The sequence below is a fragment of the Dreissena polymorpha genome, chromosome 7 (assembly GCF_020536995.1).
Source record: "Dreissena polymorpha isolate Duluth1 chromosome 7, UMN_Dpol_1.0, whole genome shotgun sequence".
NCBI lineage: Eukaryota > Metazoa > Mollusca > Bivalvia > Myida > Dreissenidae > Dreissena > Dreissena polymorpha.
In genome coordinates, this window is record NC_068361.1 from 17,311,347 (window position 1) to 17,328,596 (window position 17,250).

At 38.5% G+C, this 17,250-nt stretch overlaps 1 protein-coding gene across 1 annotated transcript in view; it reads right to left on the reverse strand.

The window, feature by feature from the left end:
- The window catches only part of LOC127838898 (mucin-19-like), a 55,683-nt gene extending 38,433 nt beyond the window's left edge, over window positions 1-17,250 (reverse strand). The window contains exons 1-10 of the mRNA XM_052366966.1: window positions 16,831-17,250; window positions 14,180-14,331; window positions 8,522-8,693; window positions 7,782-7,937; window positions 7,160-7,288; window positions 6,476-6,604; window positions 4,602-4,727; window positions 3,332-3,454; window positions 2,578-2,697; window positions 1,570-1,701 (exon numbers count right to left, since the gene is read on the reverse strand). Coding sequence (XP_052222926.1) covers window positions 1,570-1,701; window positions 2,578-2,697; window positions 3,332-3,454; window positions 4,602-4,727; window positions 6,476-6,604; window positions 7,160-7,288; window positions 7,782-7,937; window positions 8,522-8,693; window positions 14,180-14,331; window positions 16,831-16,909 — 1,318 coding nt within the window. The 5' untranslated portion in view covers window positions 16,910-17,250. The remainder of the gene's footprint in view (window positions 1-1,569; window positions 1,702-2,577; window positions 2,698-3,331; window positions 3,455-4,601; window positions 4,728-6,475; window positions 6,605-7,159; window positions 7,289-7,781; window positions 7,938-8,521; window positions 8,694-14,179; window positions 14,332-16,830) is intronic.

Below are 17,250 nucleotides of genomic sequence, written 5' to 3' on the forward strand. Positions count from 1 at the left end.
AGGATGTCAAGAACTAGGGATTTGAAATTTGCATTACACAATACATTGTAAAGCATACATTAATTTCAAAATACTATACAAAGGCCAAGAAGAATGTTATAAGTAATGCCCCCGAAAAACTAAAAACTTTGTCTGCTATGGGCTATTCAATGGCAAATGACACTTATTACTGATACTTATGATATTTAATGACATTAGAGCAAATAATTCAGGAATGTGTTCATCATTGGGCATGAAATGTGTCTCGCACATGGACACTTCTTGCTGATGACATATGTGGAGTTTTAAAGCAAGCGCTTGAGAAACATGGAAGAGGTTCGCTCAACATACATATAGTATTTTATGCAAACAAACTGAACCGACAAATCAACCAACTGACAAATTGAGAGAAAAACCAACGGATGGACCAACAGGGATACTCCTATTTGCCCCCTCCCTGTGGAGTATGAAAATGTTACAGCAATGGCATAGTGGATGTGGTGTCTGCCTTAAGCCACCAGAGGTCTTTGGTTCCATCCACACTGTGGGAGCCTTCTCCAGATCACCACAAAAGACAACGAGCAACTACCCAGAAAATAACACAATAATCCTTAGGCTTTTGATGCAACCATGCAAAAATACATGGGTTAAACCCTTTCAGTGCGGGAACCGAATTTTAAAGGCCTTTGCAAACAGTTTGGATCCAGATGAGACGCCACAGAACGTGGCCTCTCATCAGGATCCAAACTGTTTGCTATTCTGATAGTATTCTTTGAAAAGAAATCGAAGAAAATGCTAATTTTAGAAATTCAGCAGACGACATTTTAGCAGACGACATTTTAGCAGACGACAAATTTCCCAGCATGCAAAGGGTTAAACTAAATGTAGCAGCTCTAGTGGGCAGTTGAAGTGGTGCCATACGTAAGATGTCAGCCTGACAATAATAGTTCTCAGAAGACACCATATGCTTTCCAGGCAATAGACCTAATAAATTTCTCAATATTGCCTTCAGTTTTAAATATATCAGCACTAAAATCAGAATGAACATAGTACAGCGCTATCAATGGCAGTTGAATCTTAGAAGTACATTCCATGTCATGGCCTTAACATTTGATGCAGTAAATGTTTCACTCGATAGCAGATATTAGTATCTGACAGTGATATGCTTAGCAGACAAAACTTTAACCCTTTGCATGCTGGGAAATTTGTCTTCTACTAAAATGTCGTCTGCTGAATTTCTAAAATTAGCATTTTCTTTGATTTTTTTCAAAAAATACTATCAGAATAGCAAACCGTTTGGATCCAGATGAGACGCCACGTTCTGTGGCGTCTCATCTGGATCCAAACTGCTTGCAAAGGCCTTCAAAATTCGGTTCCCGCACTGAAAGGGTTAATACTCAAACTCGATAAATATGAGCCCGGCACTGGGAATGTACACTTTCTGCTTATATAGAATTTTTCATTTAAAAAAAGTCTCTTCCAACTGTTAAACAGGTTTACGTAGAAAATATTGTCCCTGATTAGCCTGTGCAGACTGCACATGCATTAAACCCAGTTTTCCCAGCGTGTTGCTACTATTTGTAGACATACCATTGAGGTGAGGTGCATTCTTCAGGTTATCAAGGCAGGTGGAGCAGCATTTCTGTCTCAGGTTGTCGTTGTAACAATCACGTGGCTGGATATACAAGCATGAAACTGGGTCCTCGGCTTCAAGGGAGCAGTCTGAAGTACAGGGTACACAGGCTCAATACAGAACTTATGATGGTTACATACTGTATACAGACTGGCACATGTTGTATAATACAGTTTAACATCAGAACCCAAAGTTGATCAGCTTTAAAAAATGTCCGTAAGCTATAAAAAAACTGTTAGTAAGCTAAACGAAAACTGGCGGTAAGCTAAAATGCCTTGGTAGTTAGCTAAAAACCTTGGCGGTAAGCTATAAAACCCTGTCTGTAAGCTAAAAACCCTGGTGGTAAGCTAAAAAACCTTAGCGATAAGCTAAAAACCCTGGCGGTAAGCTAAAAAACCTTAGTGGTTATTAAAACCTTGGCCGCAAGCTAAAATCCCTGGCAGTAAGCTAAAAAACCTTAGTGGTTATTAAAACCTTGGCGGTAAGCTAAAAACCCTGACGGTAAGCTAAAAAACCTTAGTGGTTATTAAAACCTTGGCAGTATGCTAAAAACCCTTGCGATAAGCTAAAAAACCTTAGTGGTTATTAAAACCTTGGTGGAAAGCTAAAAACCCTGACGGTAAGCTAAAAACCCTGGCGGTAAGCTAAAAACCTTTGCAGTAAGCTAAAAAACCTGTTTGTGAGCTAAAAGCATATCTTAAAGCCTCACTTTAAGCATGATGCAAATACCGCAGGCTTTTAACACAGGGGTTAACCCGGTTAAAAACTGGGTTATAACGTAATTTCGATCTAATTTTTAAAAAGGAGCTCAACCAATCTTTAGTCTATGCAGAGAATTATCCTAACAACAGAAAAATATATCTTCAACACAAATGAAATTTAACAATATAAGTAATGGTATTATAAGGCAAGTTTAAGATATTAAAGCAATACAGTAAAAAGTCTACAGTAAAAAGAGGACCAACTGTTTTCTTGGACGAATTTGCACGTCCTACAACACGACTTCTGCAGGGTAAAGTTTGTCTGACACTGTGCTGGGGTCAAGGTCAAACACTGGGAAGGGGCCTGGTCCCCATACTGACATTCTGAAAACATACACAAACTTTTTGTTGATTTTTTTTGCTGATAGTAATTACACACAGTCTAAAAAACAATGCCTTATAAGGGCTTTTTCCTACCATTTTGGGATTATGACCTGTACCGTTGAAATTGTTTTTCTTTAATTATTATTTAATTTAACTTTGGAAAAAGCATTATTGATTGATTGAGAACATTTGAAAAAGTGTTTAATAATCGCAAAACAAACAAACTTCAGCAAAGACTTGTCAATTAAAATGGACACACAAACTTTTGTTTACATTTAACAGCCCACGTGGCAAACAACAAAATTTCAAACAAGCAATTCGGCATTTTGTAATATAATCTTAAATTCTTTCACTTGACCATGGATCTGGGCTTGTATTCACAAAACAATTCCTAGACTTAAGAATAAGAATAAAGAATATTCTTTAAATTTGAGTTTTCAAGAACTAGTTTTGAGTCTTTGGCATTAATCACCTCTATCTAATTGATTATTCATGAAGAACATTTTGATAATGACATCAACACCAGTGGTAGCCTGTATATATTCAAACGCTGGATGTTATTTTCGGGGTTCTAAGTCTATTCTTTATTCTTAAGGCTAAGTATTGTTTGGTGAATACCAGCTCTGGTACGTACCAGAAGTACCGCCAGCAGCAAACGAGGCGCAGATCTGACAACATGTAGAGGCCACTGTCCCGTTGTAGCACTGGACGTTTTCCAGGCTGCGACAAAAGTCAGCCTTGTCGCCAAATGCGCAGTCTGCAAAAAAATGTCAACAAAAATGAGCCGTGTTCTGGGAAAACTGGGCTAAATGCATGTGAAGAGTCCGCAAAGACATATCACTTTATGCACATGCAATAAGCCCTGTCTTCCCAGAATAGGGCTCAAATTGAACTTTTAAAATCTTTTATAAACATTATATATATTTATAATGATTATTTCAGGAAAGATCTCCAGGCTAGTTATCAAAAGAGGCAAAAGATTATCAAAAGAGGCAAAAGATTATCGAAAGAGGCAAAAGAAAAGCTTTTTCTATAACATTCAGAAAGATCTCTTTTGTCTTTAAACGTGTTACTTGTCTCTTGGAATATTTGCAAAATCGTATTAAACTATTAAAACTTCCCCTTTTGACAAGACAGCAGAGATGTAATAACATGTACGTTGGAAGGCCACATAAGATAAAAACAAGCAAAGAATAGATAAATCACCCTAAAATTTCACACATAATCTTTCTCAGATATACCCAACACTCAGTATAATTTTAATAACATTGCCAGCTTTTCATCTAAGGCTACAAACAACTATTTTCAACGATCTTCATTAATAATGTGTACATTATGTACAATTTGACATGAACCAAACAATCAACACGATTCCCTTATGAAAACTTGTCAATCCCTTGCTTTAGTGAATATTCTCTCATTTGTTCATTTGCTTAAGTGCATGTTTAAATATCTAAGTGGCAGATGGTTCCATATTCATAAAATAAGTGTTTAACTTAAGCTACTCATTTTGGTGGCCTAGTGGATATAGTGTCTGCCCTGCAACTGGGAGGGTACAGGTTTTAACCCCACTATGGAAGCGTTCTTTTGATCTCCCAAAAGACACCAAGCACTGGTTATACCCAGGAAATGGACGTGAAAGCGTTTCAATAAGCCTTAGGCTTTCAATCGAATCAAGATTAAATGAAGAGGTTTAATTTAACCCTTTGCATGCTGGGAAATTTGTCATCTGCTAAAATGTCGTCTGCTGAATTTCTAAAATTATCATTTTCTTCGATTTTTTTTCAAAGAATACTATCAGAATAGCAAACAGTTTGGATCCTGATAAGACGCCACGTTCTGTGGCGTCTCATCTGGATCCAAACTGTTTGCAAAGGCCTTCAAAATTTGGTTCCAGCACTTACCTGGATTGTTCTGGTTGCGGGCGTCCCCACAAGTCCTACAGCATTGATATGACACATTCTGGGAGTAGCAGTCCCGGGTCTGAATGGTCTCACACTTGTCTGGAATCCGGTTACCATAGAGACAGTCTAAAACAGAAAAAGGGGCCATGGTTATCATACAGGAAGTCTAGAAACAGGAGAAGGGGCCCTGGTTATCTACAGGCAGTCTAGAAATAGAAGAAGGGGCCATGCTTATCATAAAGGTAGTTTAAAAACAGGAGAAGGGGCCATGGTTATCATACAGGCATTTTAGAAATAGAAGAAGAGGTCATGGTTATCATACAGGCAGTCTAGGAACAGGAGAAGGGGTCATTGTTATCATAAAGAAAGTCTAGAAACAGGAGAAGGGACCATAGTTATCATAAAGGGAGTTTAGAAACAGGAGAGGGGCAATATGTATTATACAGGCAGTCTAGAAACAGGAGAAGGGGCCATGGTAAGCATACAGGCATTCTAGAAACAGTAGAAGGGACCATGGTTATCATACAGGCAGTCTAGAAACAGGAGAGGGGCCATGGTTATCATACAGGCAGTCAAGAAATAGGAGAAGGGGCCATTGTTATCATAAAGGCAGTCTAGAAAAAGGAGAAGGGGCCATGTTTATCATACAGGCAGTCTAGAAAGAGGAGAGGGGTCATGGTAATCATACAGGCAGTCTAGAAATAGAAGAAGAGGCCATGGGTACCATACAGGCAATCTAGAAACATGTGAAGAGGCCATGGTTATCATACATGCAGTCTAGAAACAGGAAAATTGGCCATGGTAATCATACAGGCAGTCTCGAAATAGGAGAAGGGGCCATGGTTATCATACAGGCAGTCTAGAAACAGGAAAGTGGTCAAGGCTATCATACAGGCAGTCTAGAAATAGAAGAAGATGCCATTGTTATCATACAGGCAGTCTAGAACGTGTGAAGAGCTCACGGTTATCATACAGGCCGTCGAGAAATAGAAGAAGGGGCCATGATTACCATAAAGGCAGTCTAGAAACAGGAAAAGTGGCCATGGTTATCATACATGCAGTCTAGAAACAGGAGAGCGGCCATGGTTATTGTACAAGCAGTCTATTAACAAAAGAAGGGGCCATGGTTATCATACAGGCAGTCTATAAACAGAAAAAGTGGTCATGGTTATCATACAGGCAGTCCAGAAATAGAAAAAGAGGCCATAGTTATCATAAAGGCGGTCTAGAAACAGAAGAAGGGGCAATGGTCATAATACAGGCAATCTAGAAACAGGAGAAAGGGCCATAGTTATCACACAGGCAGTCCAGAAATAGGTAAAGGGGCCATGGTTATAATACAGGCAGTCTAGAAATAGGAAAATGGGCCAAGGTTATAAAACAGGCAGTCTAGAAACAGGAAAAAGGGGCAACAGTTACCATTCAGGCAGTCTAGAAACAGGAGAAGGGGCCATTATAATCATACAGGCAGTTTAGAAACAAGAGAAGGGGCCTCAAAGTTACCATACAGGCAGTCTGTAAACAGGAGAAAAGGGTAACATATACCATCCAGGTAGTCTAGAAACACGAGGAGGGGCCATGGTTATCATACAGGCAGTAAAGAAACAGAAGAAGGGGTCATGGTTATTATACAGAAGTTTAGAAACAGGAGAAGGGGCAACATTGTAATAGTATCTAGGAGAAGTAGCGGGTAGCAGGTCATCATCATTAAACCATCACCACCATCATGATTTTCATTAATTGAAATAAAATCAATACCATCATCATTGCCACAATCATCAACATCATGAATTTCAATGATTTCATTCCCATCATTTTCAACACCATCATCATCAGCAACAAGAGCAGCAGTAATACACTCCGAAGACACATACCAAGCTGTGTGTTGTCTTTAAAGTCGTCGCAGGTTTTGCAGCAGATCTCCTCCACTGTTTTGTTGTAGCAGGCAGATTCATCCGTAATCTTGCGACAGAAATCCGGCTTCCGGTCACCATAAGGGCAATCTATGTCAGGTTTGGTCGATTATATATGTGTAGGCATATTTGCAGCGCTCTGGGAAAACTGGGCTTATTTCATGTGCGTAAAGTGTCATCCCTGATTAGCGTGTGCAGTCCACACAGGCTAATCAGGGACGACATTTCTCCGCCTTAACTGTATTTTCGTTTAAGTCTTCCTGTATACGAACAATTCCAGAAAATCAGAAAATTGTCTTTCCTGATTAACTACCAATCCCGCACAGGCTAATCTGGGACGACACTTTACGCAGTGCATTTAGGTCCATTTTTGACAGAACGCGGTTCCTATAGCAGAAGTTTGTACGAATGCTTAACTGTTTAATATTTCGTTTAAAGATCAATTACACACAAAATCATGATTTTGGAAATGATCATGCTGTGCCTACAAAAACCTACATGATAATTTAAAGCCGACAAGACTAAAGTAAGACATTTTTAATATCTTAAATGATTAGGACTTATTCCGGTTAAAACAAAGAAATTTTCCACGTTTAGACAATTTTTAAGATGAATATATTCGGCAAGTGCTAAAGTACACGATACCTGCAACGTAATATGTTTCCTCCACGCGATTGCACGTGCCACAACAGTCCTTTCGCACGCTTTCCTCGTAACAGAGGGCGTCATCTAGCGAGGTGCAGCGAGAAGGAATGAGGTCTCCGAAGGGGCAATCTGAACACATAATGATTGCGTTTTAAAGGAGCAGTTTTTTGTTGGTTATTTGTATTTTCTAAACCGTAGAACAAATTGAGAAGTTCCATGTATATTCAAAAGTTTGCATACTGCAAACTTGCTTGAGGTTCCGATGAAAATGTTTATTACCAAAGCACATGCATAAAAATGGTGATATTTGTTTGCCTGTGTTTTTTTAAACAAAGGATTGTATTAGAAACTGGTATGAATCTTATTAAGTCAGATAACACGCGTATGTGTTGTTTTGCAAATGATTTGCATCTGGTGCGCGGCGTATTACCGTGCACTTATTAGCGGATTTTAACATTAAAACTTACTAGCAATGTACTGAACGCTCTACGTGGTATGGAAACAGCATCATATGATCTCAATATATTTAAAGTCATCATGTGTGCCCATAAAAAACAGAAACGCATCGCGTAAAAAAATCGCTAATATTACAAAAGGACGATAAATAGCGTCAAAGACTCACTCGGAGTGTCTTCCCGATAGCCATTGCACGCATTACAGCACCACGAAAAGATCGTCTGGTTGTAGCAGAGCTCCAGATTGTTCCCAGCAACGTCATAGCAACTGCTGTACGTGTTGTAATACTCCGGAATGAAGTCACCGGACTTACAGGCAAACGCTAAAATTGAAAAGTCATATTGCGAATGCAAAATGCTGTTAAAGAAAATAGCAACATATGAAGTTTTTCGTTGGGGTCTACTGTGGAGAAACCGGGTCCAATGCCTGTGCGTTTATGCCGTTATGTACTTGGTCTCTCCGTCCACCCAGTACATAATTCAGGATGACACTTTTCGCCTGCATAGCATGGTATTTCATTGCTTAATTATTTTGGTAAATCATCATAACCAATAAAATGCATTTGCATTCGATGTGTGCGGAAGTAAAATTGCCGTCGTGTGTGAACTGCACAGGCTAATTAATCCGGGACGACAAATAAAAAACAGAAGCATTATATCAGTAAATATGCGTAAACGTACGATGGATGTCAACGTCATCATATTTGAAAGCATCCAGATTTTTTTGTATATGAATATCATTAATTATATATAATATTTCAAGCTCTGCATGCAATTCCGTTTTGATTTAAAAGTAACATAAATTGTTACAAAACCAAATTTTACGTCACTTGGAAAATTCTATATACTTTACTAATTCAAAACTAAATTCTGTATAAGCTACTTAATCGAAATTAGCTCAACGTACGTGTTACGTGATTCAGTTCGCATGCGCCGCTCATTTTGGCACCAGACGTCACGTGATCAAACTGCACGTCAAACGTGCACGTGCCGGCGTTGCTCGACGAGATGTAGTTGTTGTTGTTTAGGTGCCACACCCAGCTCGGTGTCGTCTGCAGCGGCCGGAAGATGTTAAAGCCCTAAATGGGAGAATCAAAGGGTCATATCATAACGAGATCGCGGCGTCCCACTGCATTATTAATTGTCTGTGTTTAAATACGTGTCAACATGATGCGTGCAAAATTCAATGTAATATTCTCTCGTCCCTCTAAATAAGTTAACACACTTTCTGACCATGTAATTTTTTCAAGAAACCACTCGACTAAAATCTATTTCAATATCTACAATATTGACTCTTAAGTTAATTAATTTTGTTCTTTGAATGTTTTACTTGTTATGTTTCACTCATGTTCACTACCGGATGACATATTCGACGAACACTCGAGCCAGTCATCATAATTGCAAAAACAAATCAACAAAAATTTTCGTGTGTGTGCGTATATAAAAATATGCTTGCGTAAGTGCGTTAATGGTTATATATAACTATTTAGAGTAGGTCTATGAGATCTCATAATTTAAGTGTAATTATCATCGCCAATTCATCTTAAAACTATACAAATAACCGACAACACATTTAAGCTGCTTATATTGGCTTTCAAAATGCACTCTCTGACATCCAGAAAATTAACGGTACCATAGATGTGCCTTGTGGATGTTTTTTTTAAATAAAACTAATTCCCACGACTTAGACACTCATTCCCACGACTTAGACACTCATTCCCACGACTTAAGACACTCATTCCCATTGACATATTATGCCCATGGAATGATACACCTAACTCTAAGGAAAGACGAAGTAAATCGTGGAAACGACAAACCGAAACAGCGGGAACGATATAACCTGTCAGTCAGATGGCCAGGTGTTTAAGTCTGAAATGTCTCATACAAAGGAGGCTTACACAAGCTTTTTAAACCGATTGGTTTATAAGGTCGTTACCACAAGCTTGTTGTCTCGTTTCAACGAGTTACTTAGTCGTTTCCACGAGTTACTTAGTCGTTTCCACGACTTACATGTACTTAGTCGTTTCCACGAGTCACTAAGTCGTTATAACAAGTTACTAAGTCGCATCCACGAGTTACTAAATCGTTTCCACGACGAGTTACTAAGTCGTTACCACGAGTTACTATGTCGTTTTCACGATTTACTAAGTCGTTTTCGCGACTTAATTAGTCTTTATCACAAGTTACATACCTAGGTCCAACTATTAATCAAAGCGCTGAAGGCACTAAAGTTGTTCGCTATTGCATAATCTTAGACGCAACTGAGTTTTCAAAATTATGTTATAAGTTTTTATATCGCAAGTTTGAAATGAACACAACTCATTCAAGTTATAAAGAGTGTGTCTTAAAGCACGGGTCGAGATATGGGTGCAATGTTTATCCTCATATTTATGTTATAGAGATAACTTAGTAAAAATAACAACAATATGTCTCTTTTTTCGCAATTGGTTGCTGCACTGGCAACCATCTTTAGAATTTTGGTTGCCTTGCTAAAGAATATACAAGCCTCGAATCATGTACATGTTGGGTTATGTGTATCTAATACTTTATTTATTTTCTTTAAATTATTGAGCTACAATTTTGCCGACACGACAGACTTTTAATGCATCATGTCTTGTTGTGAGCCGGAATTGAATAATTTCTTAGACCTAATTGATCCACAGTCGCCAATTTGTATTTTATGTTTAATTGGATGGAGTTGTTTCAAGCTTTGAAAAAGCTAGTTGCCCTGCTTTTTGGCCCAACTGTAAACAACTTTTGAAATTGAGTTTCCTGGGCTTAAATCTACTGGCCCCAGGCTAACAGGAAACCACTAAACCAGTAAGTTATTCATGATGTAAGATCTGACAGTGTATTGAACTCATTCAATTTGCAAGTCTGGAGACATTAAAGGGACCTTTTCACGTTTTGGTAAATTGACAAAATTAAACGATTTAATAATTTTGAGAGTTCTGTTGCTGTCGTTATATTTGTTCATACTACTAGGATTGCTTATAGAAAGTATACTAGAAATGGCGCGGCAGAGGCCGACGCGTATCCCCACGCCGAATGTTTGACCTAGGTGTGCCCCAGGGTTGGTAATGGGGCCATGCATAGCTGAGATTGACCGTATTGTCATAAGAGAAGTTCATCATCAATTAGAAGTGAATTGGTGTAGAAATGAAGAAGTTATAGTAAAAGGCAATTTTGGGTGGGTGTGACATATGTGGGCAGGGCGCCCCAGGGTTGGTAATGGGGCCATGCATAGTTGAGATTGACCGTATTGTCATAAGAGAGGTTCAGTATCAATTTGAAGTGAATCGGTGTAGAAATGAAGAAATTATAGTAAAAGGCAATTTTGGGTGGGTGTGGTCTATGTGGGCGGGGCGCCCCAGGGTTGGTAATGGGGCCATGCATAGTTGAGATTGACTGTATTGTCATAAGAGAAGTTCAATATCAATTTGAAGTGAATCGGTGTAGAAATGAAGAAATTATAGTAAAGGCAATTTTGGGTGGGTGTGGTCTATGTGGGCGGGGCCCCAGGGTTGGTTATGGGGCCATGCATAGTTGAGATTGACCCTAATGTCATAAGAGAAGTTCAGTATCAATTTGAAGTGAATCCGTGTAGAAATGAAAAAATTATAGTAAATGGAATTTTTTGGTGGGTGTGGCCTATGTGGGCGGGCGCCCCAGGGTTGGGATTGGGGCCATGCATAGTTGAGATTGACCCTAATGTCATAACAAAAGTTCAGTATCAATTTGAAGTGAATCCGTGTAGAAATGAAAAAATTATAGTAAATGGAAATTTTTGGTGGGTGTGGCCTATGTGGGCGGGGCGCCCCAGGGTTGGGAATGGGGCCATGCATGGTTGAGATTGACCGTATTGTCATAGGTGAGGTCCAGTATCAATTTGAAGTGAATCGGTGCAGAAATAAAGAAGTAAATGTAAAATAACCTAAAAAAATGAGTGATAATTTCTGACGCGGCCCCACCCCAACCCCTATAACTTTTGACCCAGGGGTCAGATCAAAATTCCAAATAGTGCAGGGTCGCACATATGCTCATAGCTACCATGTGTGTAAATTTCAAGGTTCTAGTGCTTTTAGTGTAGGAGGAGATAGTGGCCAGGACGGACGGACAGACGGACGGACGGACGGACGGACGGACGGACGGCGGAGATCACCACAATATCCCCACCTTTTTTTCAAAAAGCGTGGGGATAAAAATACATCTCTCATTGTATGAGCACGGATGGCCAAGTGGTCTAAACGATAGACTTTTATTCCAGGGGTCAGTAGTTCGAGCCCAGTTGAGGGTAACGTTTTTTGTTTCTTTAATTTTATAATTGTTTTTTTTTAATGGAGCTTTTAAGATTCAATGTTTACATTTATCAATAGTAAGCATTTAATGAAAAACTGTGATAAGGTCCTTTTTAGATGTTTACTAAAAATGCCACAAGGTAAAAATTTAGAAATCATTGGTTGCTTATTTGATTGAAAAGTGATTTTGTTTATTTGCCTTGTCAGCGAGGTTACTTTGAAGTTATTATCACTTTTTTCTCTTTTTTCAAATCATTAATAGAAAAGATAATTTAAGCTTAATTTTTGGGAAACAGGGCTTAATACATATGCATTAATTGTCATTTCAGTACCAGAGACTCTCTTTTAACGCAAAACGCCATAACATCAGAAAGTGCCGTCCTTGATTAGCTTGTGCGCACTGCACATGCTATTCAGTGTGCACAGGACATCACTTATTTGACATACATTAAGGCCCGTTTTCCCTGAACGCAGCCAATATGTACAGATTTCAATGACAAACTGGCCAATGTCGTCGCACAAGCTGTTAAACACTATTGATTACATACACACACTCACTGTCTGCAGTGTACCAGTGGTGAAGTATAAACAGGCTAAATCAGTGTGCACAGGCAGATGCGGTGATTATCTTTCTTAGCGTACTTAAGAACAGACCGACTTGCAAAACTTGCTCTTAACCTTAGTTGTTCGCAAGCGAACGAATTACTAAGTTGTAGTTACGATCTGAATAAAAACATGCACGTGTCACATACGTACCACCGTGGGATTTAGCAACCTGTGTGCGCGGCCTTGTGCTTACATTGTTTCAAAGCTCAATGGGAATTGAAAATGACACAACCTTAAAATTAAAACCGTTTAACTCGTTCAACATTGTTTACAGTCATCGTTTATAAAATGCGTTGTTAATGTCATGTGCACTTTTGCGATTTAGTCATGCAGGATTCAGCGCGTGTAAGCGCATGCCAGTGCTTCAGTTCTGCTCTCGAGTTTTATGTTCGTATGTCATTACCCAGCTGAGTGGGTATCCATGTCGTATACAAAGTAAATAAAGTAATAAATTAACTGAACGGCTCCTTTGTTAAAGTGGCAATACGCACACTATACACTTTAAATCTACTAAATAACTAAATAAACTTAATATGAGAATAGTGTCAATATATTTGCATATTGTAGCCCAAATCACATGAAACCTTATGAACGCAAAGCAGATATGAGCCACGCTCTGTGAAAAGGGGGTTTAATGCATGTACGTAGTGTCGTCCCAGATTAGCCTCTGCAATCAGGTACTCCACTTTCGACCTAAACTCGATTTTTGCTACGAAGAGACTTCGTCCCTGATTAGCCTGTGAGGACTGCACAGATCTGGGACGACACTTTACGCACATGCAATAAACCCCCTTTTCACATAGAAAGGCCCATATTTATTCAAGAAAGGCTATCTGCATTTTATATGTTTATTAACTATCGAACAAATTACGCTTATTTGCATAAGCGCAAAATACGTTTAGATTGTTAAATTACTTTTTATATTAAGCATACCATGTAGTTGTGAAACTATGTTGTTTTTACTTAGTCACAATCATTATTTCATCCATAATTAACAATTTTAAGTTATTGCCTTGTTATCTTCAAGGTTATGTTTTGTTAAAGAAATTGTTTTGAAAATTATGGCCCTTTATAGCCCAGACATAATCGGCTTTTAATGACCATTATTGAGAAAGGAATGCTTTCTTCGGATGGCTATCAAATTCTTAAATGTGAAGTTAATAAACGTTCTTTTATATACGACATACGTGTGTATCTGCTATTCTAACTCGATACTCGACTATTTGTCACGAAACAAACATATCGTTGTTAAAACTATCAACCAGAAATCCCGGAACACAAATCTCGCAGTGTCTCCTCAAATTTAAAATAAACGGGTTATTGCACGATTGCAGGGGAAAAATGAGTTCAATGATTTTAAGGAATGCTAGATAACTTGGTAATACATGATTCAATGAATGTTGGTCTTTTATATGTGATGTTATATTTTACGTTTAGATGATCGAAAATGCCCCCCCCCCCCCTTCCGACAGAGAATCCGCTACATAATTAGAAGTTCGGAAGAAGTCCATCGCCCCCTCCCCTCCCCAACTGGGGAATGGAGAAAGAGTACGTGTGTATGCATGTCTATCTTACAAGGCATTCCGGATATATACATACTCGAATAGTATACATTACTATATATACACAGTCGATTTATCACGATCGGAAAAAAGTGTTACCGCAAAATCGGAGGCAATTTGATCCAGAGTGATAGTGACCGGAAACTGCCCCGGCGGGTAGGATCCATCGCAAGGCAAGGAGCAGCGGCCCTGGTACCGGAAGTAGCTACCAACGGGCTCATCGGAGAGGAACACCAACGGCGCACCTGTACCTGAAAGTCATACGATTTTGAAAACAGTTTTGCTTTATAAAAACAACAGCAATAACTCGTACTTTGAACACTATGCTAAATGACTTTAAAAGTACGGGCTCCAAAATAACACTTTTAGAAAATACACTATCAGTAAATAGCAATATGCAGACAATGTTTACAACACGTTCAACGATAAGTGTAATTAAAAAGTATTTCTCCACCCCCGGAAACCCGATATGCTGTGAGAAGTTGGATGTGCTAGGAGAAGTTGCCGATAGATTTCGATGAATTTCGGTAGGGTAAGTAAATCCAGTTCTAATTGTTTAAAGGCATTTTTGAATTAAAATATATTTTGGTGTATGCAAAGGATGTATTACCATGTATGTTAGAAAAATCCTGGTTATTAATATTCAGGATTTATTGAAATGTGGCTATTTAAAGTCGACGATGGGGGTGTTCCGGGGGTGTTCTCATGCTTTTGATATTTTTGGATGACAGGTCATCTGAAATGCCATGGTCTATTGGGGGAGATTACGCGTTCGTAAGACTTCACCGGTCGGCGGGCCAATCTGCCAGATGTCATTTTACCAAACCAGTTTCTAACCCTCTGCGGTCGCAAGTAGTGACTATTTCTAATAATTCCCTTTTCTCTTTTGGTTAACGTGCGATTTAGCGACCGCACTCGTGCTATTTGTTGTAATTTCCTGTATTCATGTGTCTCTGCAACATTGTGGTGTATTTAATTGGGGGCCTAGTTTAAAGATGAACGTTTGGGGCTGCGTTTATGGATTTACTGCGATTGTGTCGAAATCTTATTGAAAAACTTCGTGATCTGATGGTGTTTGCATTTGTGCGAGTTTTACGGTCATAGAAGTTGCGAGAAGGTATCTTTTTAGTGCAATTATTGGAAGAGGGCAGATTCATATTTGAAATGACACCAGGCATGCAAAATTCCATATATACATGAAGAAAAGGCAAGAACAATGCTTTAAAAGTTTTAAATGAATTAAAGCACTTCAATATATATAATGTCAATACAAAGTTTATGTATACATCAATATAAATACTGGTACAATACTTTATAGATCTATTATTACGGCCACATGCTAAAAATACATAAAGTTTCAAGTTTCAATATTTTTTATTGCAATATCGGCAAAACGCCTTTGACCACTTACATACAAGTAAAGAAAGTATACTCAAAGGGAAGATGGCCATTATTGTTACACATGGTTGCAAAAAATCCGTCTCATTCATTGATTCGCCTGGACATTGGTTTGTTTGCACAGCTTTTACGGAGTGTTTGAAAGCACCCGTGCTGGGACCTGGCAGGGATATATTCAAGATTACCGTGAAACGCCCCAAGCATTCAGGTTTTGCGATGTAGTTTGTATGGTCAATATTATAGAATTTAATACATTTTATATACCTGCTTAAATGCGATTGCGGATAAACACTGTTGCTAAACGCGCTGTAGTATCCCTTTGCATATTCTGTTCTTCCCCAAAAATAGAAAGTCAATTGAAAAACATATTAATGTAAATTTGAAAACCGTTTGTATGTTGCACGTTTTCTACTTCGAAAACTTCCGTGCCGACGGCGGGAAATTGATTATTCAAATTGATTTGTCGTTAACAAAGGTCAGCTAAGGTGAAAAGCTGGGTTAAACAGCTACGCCGAATAAAAATCGAATATACGATTTCGTGAAGTTAGTATTTGTGTGCATGTGTATATACAATAATCGCAATCACAGCATGTCCTTCACGTGCGAATCGTTTACAATGTGTGTCTACTAGTAGTATTAGTTTAAAAAGCACTGAGTGTAAATGAATATAATACACCAACATAATAATTTACCTTACAGTCTTAACTTACGATGATCAAAAACTCAAAAAATAGCACCGACTTTCACTGGGATTAGTCATATGAGATATGACAATACTACGGATGATTTAATTATCGGACATTAGAGCACTAGCTGTAAGTTTTGGTAAAATCTCATGTTGACAAATAATCCGTGTTCTGTGAAAACTGGGCTAAATGCATGTGCGTAAAGTGTCATCCCAGATTAGCCCGTGAAGTCTGCACAGGCTGATCAGGAGCGACACTTTCCGCTTTTATGGAATTTTTCGTATAAATGAAGTTTGTTCGGTAGGAAAATCTAGTGAATGCGGAAAGTATCGTCCCTGATTAGCCTGTTCGGACTGCACATGCTGATTTAGGGGGAAACCTTTTCACTCACGTGCATTAAGTCCACTTTTTTTATCCAATATATCGAAAATATCAAAAGACCCGTATTAAACTGGTAAATCTTTTTAAATCTGTTAAATTACATTTCAGTCCAAACTTGTGAGAAAGAAGTTATCAACAGAAAAGTTTGTATACAGGTACGGTCCATCCGTAAAAGCGATATTCTTTTTCGTATTCTATTGTAGAATACCGTTAAACAAAAAGCGGTATACTACAGTATAATACGAAATGTTGAGATGTGTGTTATTATTAATAGTTTTAAAATACCTTGTGAGAAAGAAGTCATCAACAGCATCACAAAAGTTCGCATACAGGTACGGTCCATCTGTAATAGCGTTATGTCCATCCGTGTAAGTAATGGGTCCACAATAAATGGTGTCTTAGTCCTTAAATTCCGTTTACCTTCGTTGTGTCATTTAACCGCGAAGAGTTATGATGTTCAATACAAATGATCGCGCAAAAGTACACGAAACTTTGTCCTGATCTACATTCGGGTGTGATGAATAATTATTCAGGTTTGTTTTCACACTCCACACTTCACTGAACCGGTTAGTCACTGTTGAAGAGAATGTACCGGTAATCCAATATTTTACGCTATTGTACACCCGCACACGATTTAATTGATGGTCGATCCCGCTAAAACTCTTAGGTTACTTCTACAATAAATATTTTTACGACCGTAAATTT